The 16,818-nt window shown below is 39.8% G+C and overlaps 1 protein-coding gene across 1 annotated transcript in view; it reads left to right on the forward strand.

Annotated features, from left to right (window-relative positions):
- The window catches only part of DEPTOR (DEP domain containing MTOR interacting protein), a 74,946-nt gene extending 72,098 nt beyond the window's left edge, over window positions 1-2,848 (forward strand). The window contains exon 9 of the mRNA XM_084282195.1: window positions 1,430-2,848. Coding sequence (XP_084138321.1) covers window positions 1,430-1,558 — 129 coding nt within the window. The 3' untranslated portion in view covers window positions 1,559-2,848. The remainder of the gene's footprint in view (window positions 1-1,429) is intronic.
- The last annotated feature ends 13,970 nt before the right edge of the window (window positions 2,849-16,818 follow it).

The raw sequence follows: 16,818 nt of genomic DNA on the forward strand, positions 1-16,818 counted from the left end.
CAGCAGAGCTGTTTCCCACCTCTGCTGCAAACATCTCTGTGTTGTGTTTCTGCATAAAGATAAAAGGTAAAAACATAAAGTTAGAGAATTTCTATAGTGATATTCTCTTCAGAGCTTCGTTTATACAGACTCAAGATCAGTTATGAGGAAGATAACCTTCTAGGGAATGCATTCTTTTCATTGAAACATCAGAAACACATTGAAACTGTTGCTTTAGGCTCCATATTTTTATCATTAAAAACAGATCTACACACAACACATTTCTGACATTTTTAACAAATACTATAATATGATTACAGCCAGAGAAGGCTTAATGTTTTCGAGGAATAAATGTTGATATCTTTTTTTCCTTGTCAGGTCTTTACAATGCTGATGTGACATTTTGCTCTGACTTTTCCTAACTTTTTTAAGATGCAGAATCACAGAATGGCTGAGGTAGGAAGGGCCTTCTTGAGACCATCTGGTCCCACCCCAGCTCAAGCAGGGACACCCAGAGCAGGGTGCCCAGGACCACGTCCAGGTGGCTTTTGAAGATCTCCTAGAAGGAGACCCCACAGCCTCTCTGGGCAACCTGTGTCAGGGCTCTGTCACCCACACAGCACAGAAATGCTTCTGGTGTTCAGGGGGGGCCTCCTGTGTGCCAGTTTGTGCCCATTGCCTCTTGTCCCAGCACTGGGCACCACTAAAATGCACGATGGAGTTGGTCTGAATATTTCTATCAAGACTTTTTGGACAGAGAATAACCTCTGATGATATAAAACTTTCAACATTAGAATTTTTTATGATATTTAGAAACAAAATATTAGCATATTTGAAATTAATTAATGATCCATACTTTCCAAAGAAAACCAAAAACCATTCATTCACAGAAGAAGTATAATGAGCTAAGTTTACATTGGAATATCTCCTGAAAATGACAGTGGCATTTTATTTTCCATGGTATTATTTCCTAGAATTTGGATCCTTTGGGTTCATTGTGTACTGGTGGAGGTTCTGGCACTGAATCTAGTGAGATCATCATCCAGGCTCTGCCTGGAAACATGATGCACATTTTTACTGTGGCTATCAAGAACTGTCTAAACCATTTCAGATGGAACAACGACCTGTTTGCAATGGCCAGAGCTGTCTTGTCCCATAGTGTTTGCAAGGCACACTATGATATGGTGTTGTAAGAAAAAATATTGATGTAGAACTTCAAAATGCCACAGGTTTCAAAGCTGTAGTGATATTTAAAAGTTAAAAAAAAAGAAAAAAAATTATTTATTATTATTGCCAAGTTAATTCTAAGGACTGTATCTTTCTTAAGAGCGCCGAATGAGATAACATGAAGAGTTCTGGAGGTTTTGCATGCCTGGGAGTTGATGCCTTTGTAGGTAACCTGACACAAAAAGTCTACTGCATAACTTTTGCTGCTTGTCTTTCTCCCCAGGTTTGCCAATTCGTCGTTTCTGTCAATGGCCTCAACGTTCTCCACGTGGATTACAGGACAGTGAGCAATCTCATCCTGACCGGCCCACGAACGATTGTCATGGAAGTGATGGAAGAAATAGAGTCCTGAGAAGAAAAGATCTCTTCCTGGACATTTCTGTGAGAGAAACAGTGGCAACCAAGAAGCAGCATGACACGAGGAGACAAAACTTGCTGTGTTGAAAGAAATGATTTTGCTTTTGGGGGAGGGGGGTTCTCTTTCATTTAACAATAATAGCACTGGTTATTATGCTGAGAAGTGAGTAATAGATACCAGCATATTTTCACTGAGGACTTTGCTTTGCTTGATGAAGACGAGGTAAAGGCCCTTAGGTCGTCTCTCCAGCCATGGCTGCATCCGTTAGAGCGGCTTCCCACCTAAGCGGCCGTGCAGATTTCCTCGCAGTCCACCACTGGATCAAAACACTTCAGGAGATGAAAGAACCACACACACTGTGGGGTCAGGATGTCACAGGCGGTTTGCGTGACTTATTTACGTGGGTAAACATCCTCCAGTCAGGGAAAGGGGACTAGACGCTGGCTTTATTGCAGTCAGACACAAAGGAACTGTGAATGCATCTCTGTGAAACAAATAAGTTAATTTTCTGTAGAGGATACCGTGCCGTGGATGTTCAGGCCTGATAGAGCACAATGAGTATTCTAAAAGAAAAATACAAAACCGTGCAAGTGCAAAAAGCATGTGCTACTTTGACAAAGTAAAACAATCTGCCCTTTGAAAATCAGGCGATTTGTTTAAATGCCTAAGCACAGATGTAGGTACTGAAGTATAAAGTGTTGATTTCTTTCTTTCTTTGTTTGTTTTCTTACGTGTGAAGGAAAGGTGTCTCGGTCTCATTGTTTGTCACTTTGGAGAATTTCTGGACACCTTTATTCCTAGAAGGAGAATAATATTTAGCGGGTTGAGGTGGGAAATTCGCAGTGTTAGCATTAGCAATGATACATCCAAGCGCTCCAGTAGAGGAAGTACACTTCAAATTGAAGCAATGTACTCGAATGTGCATTAAGCTCATTAGCACTTTCAAATCATCAAATGTTTTGCAAACTACAGACTTGCCACATAAGTTGCATTTGACACTATTACTAATAAAAAAATGTATTTAACTGACTCCTTACTCTTTTTCAAATGGTAAGATTTCTTTGTTGATGAATTTATGAAACAAATCTTTAAAAAAAAATATATATATAAAATACTATATTATTCTGAGCTGGTAACTTCTTAATCCTATGGTGATTGGACTTCATGGACATTCTTTGATCTTTGAACTGAATATATACATCCTTGTCCATAGAATTATAAGTATACCTTGCAGTCTTTCTCTGCTGTCTAAATTTTACAATTAAAGCTTGACCTTCTCTATGAGCATACCAAAAATCCTTTGTCTTTGGGGTGGGGAAAATATTTTTCCCTCAAATAATTTTGAAAAATATTTTATATTAAAAGCTGTTCTCACTAAATATATTGCTCTTGCAGTATGTTTTTCAGTCGCTTAAACACTTATACAGATTTCGTCAGAGATACAATAAACATTCATAATTATATATGCCTGCAGATTTGTAGGTAGAAGTCCAGGTATTCCTTCATTCTGATACATATAGCCATGGTTGACATTTAACCAAGAAAACTTCTATTCCTCTAATATGTACCCTTGCAGGAAGGTATAAGACTGAAACCACTAACTCGATACTAACATCCTCTAGGCACAAACATGTTTGGAAGATTGTTTCAAGCTGTCATGTAGTACAACAGTTGTTTTTCCTTGTTGTACCCCCCAAACTGCACACATTGAATAAGCCTCATCAGATGATTTTATACAGTTCATCTAAAATAAATAGTGCAGCACATAACGTTACATGAGATGGTAACAACTGTCGAGGGTATCCACTAAGAATAGATGGGGGAAATCCTGCTGTCCCAGAAATGTGTCAGTATGCTACAGGTTTTTGGTTTTGTGGATCCAGGAATGCTTCCCCAACTACTGCTTTATTTTCTTATTTGCCAGGGTTGTTTTGGTGGGCTGGCCGGTATAAATTCTTTAAAATATAAATTCTACATGTTAGATTAGGTTAAATATTAAAATGTGAAGGATTTTCTTAGCAAAATGTTAATGATTCTCTCTAATACCATTGTGGATTCTCCTGTCTTACATCTCTTGCCTTAGTTAATATTCTGCTACAAGTTCCCTGTAGCTTACAGATAATTAAGAAACTGGGTCAGAATTTAGCTTAATAATGCATTACAGAGTGCACTTTAGACTTGAGTAAAAAGAGTGGGAATGGGGGCAGGGAGAAATCTGTGCACATCATTATATTACAGATTGGATATGGCATTTTCATTTGCAAGACCCATTAGTCTCTATCACAATTTGAGCGCCATTACTTGCCTATTGTTTTATGGGGATTTCCATCTTGTCTTCTCAACTTGATTGGCAATCCAGGATTTAATTAATTCTTTCCCCCTTCAATATGACAAAGGTGTTCAAATGATCTGTGCAATGAAATTTCGTATTTTGTAAAAAAGGATGCGAATTTAACAAGTTGTGAAATGTATCATTTCCAATTAAATTGCAATTTGTCTGCACACAGTGATTACACGCCCTGTGAGACATCCCCCAGGAGCCAGTGTCAAACTCTCATGCACTTCAGAGGGCACAGGATTTTGAATATAATAGAGAAGCAGACTCCCTGCGAGGGACCAGGGGAAATGTAAGTCTGTTCGCAAAAGTAAGGAATTTCAAGGCATGATCAAGAATATCAAGCGTGGACTGAAGCAAGAAACCAGAAAGTCTTGTGAGATCCTTTCATAAATCTTTTAATAACATAGATTAGTGCCACTCCTCTGCATATGTACATTTGCAATTCATTTATGGAACATCTTCAAGCAATATAATAGTTAATTAAGTTCAAGTAGCATTTAAACTAATTGGAGCATTAACTCAATGCCATATTTCTCCTATTTTTCTTCTGTCTTATTTGCTACAAGATGCATAATTTTGGTTATCTAGATTAAATGCCATGTGTATACTATTGAACTCTACATCCCACTGCCAGTGCCCTTGAAGGCATCGGACTCCTGAAGTCATGCATCAACCCACTTCAGCTGTACCTGACTGCAATTGTCTGCTGTTTAGGTCTCGAGAGAAGCAGAGAATAAAATAGTCAGCATTGAAAAAATATAGTGGTGTCATAGCAGCATCTGCAATACCGGTGGATCTGTCATTCTACTGTCTCTTGTGAGATGACATTCATAAGGTTTGGGAGGAAGAAGTCATCTAGTAGGAGTGTTTCTCTTGGTATTTTCTTCATTTTGTGGTTAAATCCTCACTAATAGCTGCAGAGTGCTAGGGATGTGTCAAAGGCAGTCCCACAACTACTGATTTAATGGTTAGCACCTCTGAGAAAGTTGCTGGTGTGTAGGCAGAGAATAACAGAGCTCCAGATCAGAATTCATGCATGGAGGCTGGCTGTGTTGTGCCCTTTGGCCTTAGGACCAGAGAAGGATCCCTGTACCAACCTAATGGTGGTCCCTGTACCAATCTTCCATGGTTTAATAGTGGACTTGGCAGTGCTAGGTTAAAGGTTGGACTGGATGATCCTAAAGGTCTTTTCCAACCTAAATGATTCTAAGATTTTCTATGATTCTATGATTCATGGATACAGATGTAGCCAGAGAGAGTAAATGGAGGATTAGGAAAGAGGAATGAGTGACTGACTGCTTTCTTCAGCTGCACTGACAGCTACGTGCGCATGGAGGTTTCCTTTTCCCTGTGGATGAAGACAGGATGATCAGCTTGCGGGGTAATGCTCTAGTAATTTCAGATAAAACTAATTTCTAAAGATAATTGTGCTAAATTAGTATTCTTCTAAATTTAGAGAGAGGAAAAACTGAGGTAATATGGTTTGCCAAAATATTTGCCTAATCAAAGACAGAGTGAGAAATCAATTGTTGCCATTACAATTATTTTCTTCTCAGTGTATAATTAAAGCTAAACCACTTGTGTAAGTGAAAAAGCATGTGTATGTCACATGAATAAGTAACGCTAGACCACAGCACTCTTCGAACAGTGAGAGAACTTCTAACCTTTTACTATAAAACAGCCATTAAAATTTACATAAATCACCTCTTTTCTTTCTTTCTTTCTTTCTTTCTTTCTTTCTTTCTTTCTTTCTTTCTTTCTTTCTTTATCTGGTGAGTGAGGTGGTATTTTGTACTTGTCACTTGTGAAAAAGTAACTGTCAATGGAATAATTCCTTTTGTGTACACACAGAGCAGATAAAAATATCATTGATGTTACAGGGAAGCTGAGTGATTTTAAACCATTAGATTTCTCTAGGAACTTGTACAGAAATAAACATTTACATACACGTCTTTCAACTGAGCCATTAACACAAGAAACTATCTATGAACACCAATGTTCATAGGACTCGATACAATGAACTTACCACAGATGTGGTTTCATGTGTACTTAGTCTTTATATTCATAATTCCTAGTAAAATTTGAAAACATTCAGAAGGGAATAGCTATAGCTGTCAAACTGAATGTCCTCTAGAAGAATGTTCTTTGCAGTTAGATACCTGTACACTCGTCCATGGGGGCCGTGCATTTCCAGTAGTGCTGGAAGTCAAGTTGCCTTAGCACAGACTTACAGAATTAAACACTTGGCTTCAGGAGCATTTATTTGAAACAGACAAACGTGAGATAGAACAAATTGTTGTATTGCCTCCTACAGAGAAATGATGTCCTGAACACCGAGGGCTCCCATCCCACACCACTGTAGCTCTTGCTGAAGTTACAGAGCTGCCTCTGGCCTTTTGAATTGCCTTGTCAGACAGCAATTGCCACTTCTTTTCTGAATTTACACGTCTTCAAATTCAAACGTGCCAGCGGTGTGAAGGACAATCTGCGTCCACCCAGCTGCTTTGCTGCTACCGCTGCTGGATGGACACGTTTAATTTTCTTTCCTTTTCCTCCAGTCCTTTTGCCACATGGTTCAAATGGTGCTGCTTCCTGTCCCAGCTTAAAAAGTTGGTTCTTGATGGTGCTGTTGGCGCTAATAGTGCTGATGGTCCTGCTTTCTTTCTCACTCTTACTCATCCCCTGGACGAGCTAACACAGCCCCTTTGCTACCTTCCTCTGAGAAGCTCCTTTGCAGCTGAGCTATGGGTGGTTACCACATCCCAGCTAGAGAACGGCCTCACAGCCAGAACTGGGCTTCCAGCCACATAAACTCCTGTCCTAATCGCAAACAGTGGATGACTGAAGAATTTAATTGTTAGAACTTACGTTTTCCTATTCAGGTTTCACAATATCTTGCATTAAACAGTAAAATACATTTTTCTCCATATTTTCCATGCTTTTCCAATTAGTAAATGCTTCTTTTTCCTCCTTACTTTTCCAGTGGAATTTGCAATTAGCAGAAATGAGACTTCCCCAATTGTACCCATGAATAACTCATAGGATAATAGTTCTTACATACACGTTGTTGGGAAACCTTTATTGAGTCTACCTCAGAAAATTTTAACTGAGCAAAAGCTGTAATATGGTGCCCATTACTAGATTGTAGCTGGAAAATATGTAGTGCATATAAGCCGTGTCTTTTGCATAGCATCAAGTTAGCGTGTTTTAAAATTATTGTTGCTGGTTTTAAATTAAAAGCAAAGGGAACATCTTACTCAGAAGAGCAGTCATCAGACAGGTGTGGTGCCACTGCCCTGTCATGTACCTTAACAGCATCACAGGGCAGAAAAATACAGTATTTTATGGCTAAATTTACAATTTACATTCTTAACCCTATTTTTTTTTCAATAAAGTTGTAATTAATGCATTTGCATTTAAGAACATTCAGGCCTAAAAAAAAAGCTACCCGACACAAAATATCTCCTTATAAAAGCAATTTTCATTTATACTGTGAAGTAAGTAAAGTTTTTTTTATTTTCCTAAAGCTTAGATTTCTTTAAAAAATACATACACATAGTTATATATGTGCAAACACTGCATATATCAACTGAAAATAAATACACAAGCAGATAAGTGGGCTTGACTGAACAACGGCTCTGTCAATGGAGTCTAGCTATGGAGCCAAATTGAGCCCTTCATGTTTATTAGCAAAAGTTTAATTAAGCATGATGTTGAGCAAAGCCTGGGAAAGATTAAGTGATTCCATTGGAAGAAGTGCTCGGCAGTTTGTGGGATCAGGAATCCATTTAACTTGTGTTCTCAAAATCCTTGCTTTACCGGCAAAGTATTTCTGGAAACAAGATAAGATTTTCTTGAAACTCTTTTAAATATTGCACATGGAACCTATTGGATTCTGTGGGCTAACTTGGAAAGGAAGAAACATGAAAGTATTTAAGATCTTGATGTTACATTTTCCTGTTGCCTGTTTTGTTTTATAGGCATTGTTAGCTCAGCTGCTTTTTGAAGATAACTTAACACACACTTTTGTTACCGGGGACTGGGATGTGTGTGTGCTTTGTTTGTTTTTTCCAGAATCCACAAGATCCTCTTGAATATTTAAAAAATTCAATAATTCATTTTCCATTACAGTCCAGCAGACAAATCACCCACTGCAAAATACACTTAAAGGAAGCCTTTATAAAAGCATACTGAGTTACCCTCTTAAATATTCAATTTTGATTATGAAATCTGCATTACACTTTCTAAAAATGTTTCATTACCTGCTGTGCATGTATCCGAATGATTGTATTATTGTTCATTCTCCTAAGAGGTTATTTTCCAAGGGTTATTGATTTGCCTTTCTATAGCAGCATCAGTATTCCCTTCCAGAGACCATTTAGATACAAATCCTCTTGACCTCATAGTTACAGAAAAAATTGTTCTCTTCTGGTTCAGTCAAAAATTGTATCTGGGAGATGAAGGCACAGAAAACATCTTAACTCTCACTGATTGCTATTTCTTTTGAAAACAAAACCAAAAACAAGCCACACACAAAACCAAGCAATGAAGCATATAAACCAAAAAACAGGCAATGTTGTCTTAATGTGCAGAGCTTCAGGAAGCAACATAATACAGGAACAAAAATCATATAATTAGGGGCAAATTGTCCACATTTTAAAGGCTACTTGATGATACCTCTTTTCCAGCAGCTATCATGATTAACTCCTAACAATAGACTTGTAATTGCAAAGATGACCTTTGGCATGTGGTTTAATGCAGGGCTCTTTCCCTCCATCTGCAGATAATCTAAAAAAAGCATTGCAGTGGAGTGATGGCATCTACTAATCTCATTGGAATTAGAATCTAGGGGCTCAGTGCAGTTGCATACATTTAAATATTGAGTGACACTGAAGATGCTTTCGGGTATATAAGATGCTCTTATGGGGCAGAGAGGACCTATGGGGAAAGCCATGCCCCTCCAAATCACATCTGGAGATTAAGTCCATAAGGATGACTTAAATACAGTGCAAGACAACGAGGTGTGGACAACTGAATCACAGCCCTAAAAACCACCTCATAATATCAGCTAATTCAACCATCTTATTGTTGGTCATTTTGCTGGAGTTATCCAGCTGCATATTCAATTAGTGTTGCTTATGGGAAAGGACTTCCTGGCCATCTAGCCAGTTCTCTGAGAAATCATTGCATAACTGTATCATACAGAACTGACTGTAATGATGTACTATTATTAAATCTCCTGTGTAATGGGCCTTCTTTTCCTCTCCTCATGCCTTTTGTCAAGCTGCAAAGTGGCCTCTCACCCAAGAACAGTTTTCTCTCTGAATTGCCTATCAAGGAGACCAGAGCCATTTGTCAGCCGAGCTGTAATCTGTATACACAAATGATCGTACATAATCACTCCCTGCATGCTCCAGCAGACTCTTCCTGCTTTTTGGGTGGTACTGTTTTTAATCTGTCCTGAAAAGTGCTCGTTTCACCCACTGAGTCCCAGCAGGGCGGCAACCTACTGCCATCAGGGAACCGAGACTTATCAAAGAAAGTGGCAGCTACTGCGGCTGCAGCAGAGGAGAGCAGAGGAAGCACAGGTGGATACAAGCAGTTAAACCTGAGTTTTGTTCCACTGCTTGCAATTATGGCAGGTGTTGTGGCTCCCACATGTCCTGAAGCATTTATACTTGTCCCATATGTGCCGGTGATGGATCTCCCTGACATGTCCCATGCGACACCAGTAGTCAAATATCTCAGGGTTTAGCACCTCAGTCCTTGGTACATGGGGGGCTTCTGCTCCCCCTCTGTAACACAAGGAGGACAGAGACAGTGACCAAAAACAAATGAAGAAGTCAAAGTGAAATTTATGGAAAATTTAAGTGCTGACATTAAAAAAATAAATAAATAAAATAAAAATAAATCCATTAAAAGTACTTGATAACCCACATAGGTGTTAAGAGGGCCACCAGCATTTAAGGTTTCATCTGTAGCTACCTAAAGGCCCTGTGTATGTCCCACTAGATCACTCAGACATCTTCACGGTCAGTGGGTTTTACAACCAGCAGCCGGCCCGCAGGTCCCTCACTCCCACATCTGCCGCTCTCTGAGTGTCTCTGGGCGAGCTCCCAAACCCCTGGAAGGTTAAATCCCATGTGGGCAGCCTGGATACCAAAAGCCAGGAGGCCTGCAGAGGAGCAGAGCTGGAATTTACTCTGCCAAGTCCACATCCAGCCCCTAGCCCACTGGAGCACCCTTTATCCCACGGACTCCAGGCGGGAGCAAGGCCTCAAGCCTCCTGTCATGCAGAGGGACAGCAGGTCCCCCCATCAGCTGCAACCCATGGCTGTGGAAAAATATTACTCTTTATGAGTTTTGAATCTTCTCTAGCCATAAAGTTGTTCTTTGCAAGCCCATATGTTCAGTTTTGGCAGGCTCTGGTCCCGCTTTGCCAGATACCTGTCAGGCGGATCAACCTGCAGCCTCTGCAGCTTTGCAGCCCTCAGAGCTCCTCTCCCTCCCCTGCCTCCCATCTTCTCAAGCCAGAGGCTCCCTCTAGAGCAAGTGGCAGAGCCGAGCCCTGCTTGGAAGAAAATCAGGGGCAGTTTAACAAACAGCGTTGAAAACTCTTTGAGAATGCAGTTAGGCAAATGACAATAGCAAATATAAATATTTGTGGTGAGGTTCTCCTTTATTTACCCAGCTGAAAATCAGAGAGAATTGCATGAACTGTACAAAAATGGCACAAATATAAAAGCAGAAGCAAAATTATAATCTGACCAGTTACTGGCAGAAAGATAAGAGGCAAATACTTAGGAAATTGCTTTGTACATCTGAACTGGACTTGCCCACTGAATGCAGACTTACTAAGAAATATTATTCAATGTGGGAAGCACAGGTTTGACTACGGTGGTTCTCTAAATCACTCTAGCAGAAAGGATGACGAAAAAGAAAATGAGTGCTCATTGCACCTATTACCAATACAGAATTTTGCTGTTCCACTGATACACAAAAGCATCATTAAATCACCATCCTCGTTCAAACCCTTATTTTCAAATATTACCTTAAATGTGGCACACGAGGCTACAACCTGATATTGTGAACCCAAACATGAAGCACTGCACTGCACACTTGTGGTGTTCGTTTGCCCCTTAATTCAGAAAATTGTATATACCATGAAATATTTCATAAGTTTTATGAGGAAAGCTTTTGAAAAAGAACAGCATGTACTTGGTAATCTGAACTTATCTGCCCTGCCTTATGGTTGTGATACTTTCTGCACATGGCAAAAGGCCACAGGTGGATTTTTTTTTTTTTTTAAGATAAAGTATAGGAAAAATGTGGGACACTGGAGAAACAAAGAAACAAAGCTGTCCTTCACTTTTTTTTTTTTTTTTTTTTTTTTTTTTTGTCCTCTTCTGAAGGGGGGGATGCAGGTACTAACTACCCAAGTTTTTAAACTATCATCAGATACAATGAAAAAAATGTGAAGAAAATGAGCTTTAGACCACATGGAAGGGCAGAACATGATTCTGTGAAATGCACCTTTATGATTCACAGTTGATTTCAGTAACAAAATGCCTCTTTTTCCAACACAGTACAGAAACAGCTAATTGACAGACATGCAGACAGCTCTGTATGAACCAGTGGGGAAGTGCTGGAGAGAGCTGCTGTCTGTAGGAGCCGAGCCTGAAGCTTACTGAATTTCAAAGGTGCTTATGGCTCCCTTTGAAATGATCTGATCCTATCCTCCCTCTTCCTTACCAATGAGTTTTGCTCTTGAATTTAGCAGAATACTGTCAAATTCTAACTGAATTGCTTTTATCATTACACAGGTTCAAGTCCCATTTGTAGGCTCTGATGGTTTGCGGAGCTTAGGTGGATCTCTGCAGAATTATTTCACTGGGGAAGGCTCAGAGGTGAAAGACACAAAACTGTCCTCCTGTTGAGCTTCCCAGCCAGGCTTTCCAGGCTGTCAGTAGAGGAGGGCAGTGAGGATGAGAGGGAGAACTATCAAAAGACCGATGTCAGTCAAAGACCAGGCTGACTCTCGCAGAGGTTGGGACTGGTCATTTTTAAACATTACCTGTCTGGGATGGGAGACGAGGAGGGAAGTTATTCACCTGCCTGGCATCGGGAAAAAGAATTGAACAGGATAGAGTAAGATCGTGATGAATCTTGATTTAATTAAGCTGCTGACTCCTCAGTCTCTTACACACACTAATATTAGCTCTAACAAACCAGCATGTGCAGAAGCAATACAAACACATGGTTTGTTACTACAAGGACTGAAATGCTTGCTGTCGTTGCAGACATTGTATGCTCAAAACATTCAGAGCACATTTAAGAACTGATTGTCCGAGCCAAACCTTTCAAATATTTAACACGGCAGATGTTCCAAACAGCAGTAACTCCTTATGTGTGCGGAACTATTATTATTATCATCATCAACACTCTGAAGTTCACAGTGGCCTGAAGCAGGGCTTAGGCTCCAGGTACAACAGCTAGGACATTAAGAAGCATTTTTTTCCCCAAAATTCTTCCTCAAAGACAGCAGAACAACATAGCCTGTTCTTTCTCCTCCTGTTTCTGCGTTGGGTGGCAGAGATGAGTTGGAGATTTGTTCCAGCACCATCGCCCTGTGTTGTATCTCGCACCATGTTGCATGGAACAGCAGCAGCCAAACTGCACGCAGCAGTCCTGCAGAGCATCCTGTGTGTGTGTTATGGGGTACAGTGCGAACAGGGCAAGGAGAAATCTGTGATCCTGCCAGAGCTGTAGGAGACGGCCTGGGCTGATTTGAAGGCAAAGAATTATTTTAAAAAGCAAATCTGCTCTAAGTTAAAGCTCTGTTTTTTTCTCTGTTCATATTTCTGTGATACACAGAAATATGTTGCAACCTTGAGACATGATAAATTCTACAAAATGCTTGACTGTTGTAGAAAGGACTGAATTTTGCCTGAATGAGGGAAAATACTTGATTAGTGGCCAATGTTCCAAGTCTGCAAGCCTTGGGACAGAGGTTTTGTTTGTGCTTGTGAAGAACTTTTGCTATTCAAATAGTGCCTCTGACAATCACACTGTAAGAAACCTTGTGCTCTTCATGGCTTTATTTTCCTGCTAGCCCTGTTGCAAACTGTCTTACCTTAAGCACAGTGTTAATTTAAACAGGACAGGGACAAGCTTTTTTTCTGTGAACTCTAAGATAAAGAATATTACTGTGAGCAGCGCCAATATTACAAGAATGGTTAAACCAGTATTTATGAAGGATGCCATCAGTAAATTAAAGGTTGCAACCAGACCCCAATGGATGATCTAAAGAAAACAGGAAAGAAAAAAGAAAAAAGAAAAAAGAAAAAAGAAAAAAGAAAAAAGAAAAAAGAAAAAAGAAAAACAAACCACCAAGATCACATGCTGATTACAGTACTTTGTCAAAAAGCCTGACATGAAACGTCAGTCACTGCAGTTAAATGAGTGAATGAGCGAGTAGTGAAAAATGAAGTTGCAAGATTTGTGGAGTGTGGCTGAATGTCCTATTTACACCTTGTTTTTGTGTAGTACGTGGACTGAGGTGATGTTCAGCTTATCTAGTGAAAGATCCAGATGCTGCAAAACTTGCACGAGTGCACAAAATATGACCTCTGAGCATTCAAAGTGAGGGAAAAAAAAAAAAAAAAAAAAAAAAAAAAGGTTAACCCCAAATCTTTCAAGATGTTATCTGCTTTTTTGTGGTAGGAAACTACTGCCGCTCCTTTTTTTTTTTTTTTTTTTTTTTTTTCAGCTTTTACAATCTTTGTCACAATACCCTGTGATTCTTTAAGTCATCAGATCAATTGCTTTGGAGCACAATTACTCCTGGCTATTTGTTTAAGGCAAGTAACAGAAGCTTGCGTTCCTCCTGTGTAGTTTCCTCTTATTTTTGGTTTCATATTTAAGGCCCTTAGATCGTGTTCAATGGGCAGTGTCCAAACACTTCCTGAGTGCACACACAACACAGAGAATTAGTTCTGCTAGCACGTGCAGGGCAGAACCCAAACTGTGCCTAATTCTTGTCTTTATCCGAGCAATTCTCCACAAATCTTGAGACAACAAATGGTTACGGCAGCCTTAGGAGAGCTCACTGACAGCAGCTGCAGGGTGCAGGCACCTCTCAGCGATGCTGGCAGTAACCCTGAGCCTGTCGCGTGGTGCCACCTTCCAGACGGGGAGGAATCTGTCCTGCATCTTCCTTCTTAGATCTTGTCAAGAGTGTGGAAATCTCTGCTGCTTCCAGAGGGAGCTGAGGGTTGGGTTCAGCAGCTGCTGTTAGACAGGGCTCTGTGTACACAGGACTAAATTTTCAGTGATCAGATGATGCTTAGGCCTGAAAAGTTGTGCAATGGTTTTATTTTTTAATTTTTTTTTTTTTTTTTAATAGAAACCTTTTCCTGTGAGGGGAAGCATTCTACGAATTGCCTTCGGCTGAGTGGAGCCCTTTTGCTCTGAAGCTGAGTGATACAGGTCTTCACCACTAAATAAAGATCAAAAACGGAGGCTGTTGAAGTGGTCTCTTTTAACAGACACAGTGCCTGAATTTGGATGCTCAGAAGCTAGCAAGATAGAGGTTTGTAAATGCACAAAAGAGATTTTTGTCCAAGACTGCCCCCATCTGTTACTGCTTCATGACTGGAAAAAAAAAAAAAAAAAAAAAAAATGTTGAAACTGTCACCTCTTCATACCTGCTAAAGTGAGATTTCCAGTATACAGATATTGAGTGTTGACATTTATTGGACTAATTAACCGACAGTTATTTCAGCTGCTTAAATGCCCCTGACATATAAAAGTGGAAGGCATACTGAATCTCTTCAGTGAGTATTTGAGTGGGGGCAATTTCACTGAGCTGTTTTCAACAAGTTAAACTACTAAACAAGTTAAACTATTAATATTTCTCTTGGTTTCCTCCATTTTCTATAAAATTAATCTGAAACACAGGCTACATTTTTTTTTTTTTAAGTCTAATGGCTTTTTCTTCAGCAACTACAGAACAGTAGCACTGTGCTTTCATAAAATTTCTGTTAAGGTCAATTCAATATTTTATTTGTGGAAAGCTAACTTTTTATGTTTAGCATTCGCTTAAATAAATATGGGAAAACCAAGTTTGTTCTTGAATATTCCAGTTGTAATTCTTAAATATGTGTAGAGGAACAAAGCACTCAATTCTGATTCTTTTTTCATACACTTTAAATCCCTCAAAACAGAAGCAGCAGAAAAAAACAGAGACAATGGTTTACAATGGAACAAAATTTTTGGTGAATAAAATTTGTGAGCAACATAAACTTCTGCCTTAAAGGAGAGTTTTGTTCGGGTGTTTGCTTAGCTGCAAAACATAACAGTGTGCTATCACGTGATATTATTCTAGGAGACAACTCAGTAATTATTTTTTGGAGTCTTATGAACAGAGGTTTTTGTTTTTGTTTTTGTTTTTGTTTTTTCTAAAAATTGCAAATTAAAAAAAGAGAAAACTCGTAGTTTCAAATGAATTAAAATTATTAATGTTAATAATAACCAATTATACTAATATATCAACTAATCATCGTTAATAAATTAATTAATAAGCAAGATGGAAAACCAAAATCAGCAGCATTTAACAAATCTGTCTCTTGTTAAGAATTTTACTCTTGTGGATGCGTGTACCAGAGAAGTGCTTACAGCAGACGGAACCAGCCTGCAGAGGTGTAATTGTAGCATTCGGCAGTACACCGGGTAGGAGCTCAGGCAAGAGCTCAGCAGGGCATAGACGAGAAGCTCTGCTTCTTTCAGGTAATAGCTTATGATGCATGCCATTTGGAAAGGAATTCTTGTTGCAGACATCTCCTGTATTCATAACTCAAGGTATATATTACAGAGACCACAATGGTATTGCTTCCAGCTCCTACTGGGCTTAAATATCCATTCCAGCCTGGATTTCATTCCAAAGAAAATTACTTTTGGCACAGACAGCCAGAATCTGTAGGTCTTCTGCTTATTCATTAAGACACGGTGAACCCCTTGCTCACTGTGCCAGATTGTGCTGCTGGTGGGCTGCAACTTAATCTGCACCGCAGCATTGCCCAGTGGAAAGAAATCCATGCTTGCCTTTGCCAGCCATACTTGTGCTTTATTTCCAGCTGGTGGTAGATCCAAGGACCACAAAGTCTGCTCTGTCTTCTTCCCTCTTCATGCCCCTGCCTCGGTGCTGGCAGCATCCCAGGATCTGCCCATCTCAGGCTGGTTGATGATCAAGTCTCAGCATGCAGCCCAGGAGCAGATGGGAGCAGTGATTATGGATCTTGCATTTTGGCTGCAATGATGGTTACTTTTACTTTAGCTGTGCTTCTGACACATCTCCTGTAATGTCCTTGTAGACACATTGATGAAGTATGGGCTAGATATGTGGACAGGGATGTGAATTGAAACTGGCTGGACTGCTGGGCTCAGAGGGTTGTGAACAGCAGCATGAAGTCCAGGTGGAGGCCAGCCAGTAGTGATGTACCCCAGGGGCTGGTATTGGAGCTAATCTGTTTAAAATCTTTATTAATGAACTGGTTGACTGTGGAGAGCGCATCTTGAAGTTTGCAGAAGATACACAACAGGGAGAAATAGTTGGCATACCAGAGGGCTGTGTTGCCATTCAGAGGGACCTTGACAGGCTGGAGAAATGGCCAAACAGGAACTTCATGAAATTCAGCAAAGGGAGGCACAAAGTCCTGCCTCTGGGGAGGAATAAACTCAGGCACCAGCTTGTGCTGGTGGTCAAGTGTGTGGAAAGTAGCTTTGCCAGGGGTCCTGTTAGGCACCAAGCTGACCATGAGCCAGCAAATTCTACCTCAACACAAGTAAACACTTAAAAAAAAAAAAAAAAAAAACAAAAAAAAAAACAACCTATTTCAGTGATTAAACACTGAAATAG

The sequence above is a fragment of the Netta rufina genome, assembly GCF_964035555.1.
Source record: "Netta rufina genome assembly, chromosome: 2".
Classification (NCBI taxonomy): Eukaryota; Metazoa; Chordata; class Aves; order Anseriformes; family Anatidae; genus Netta; species Netta rufina.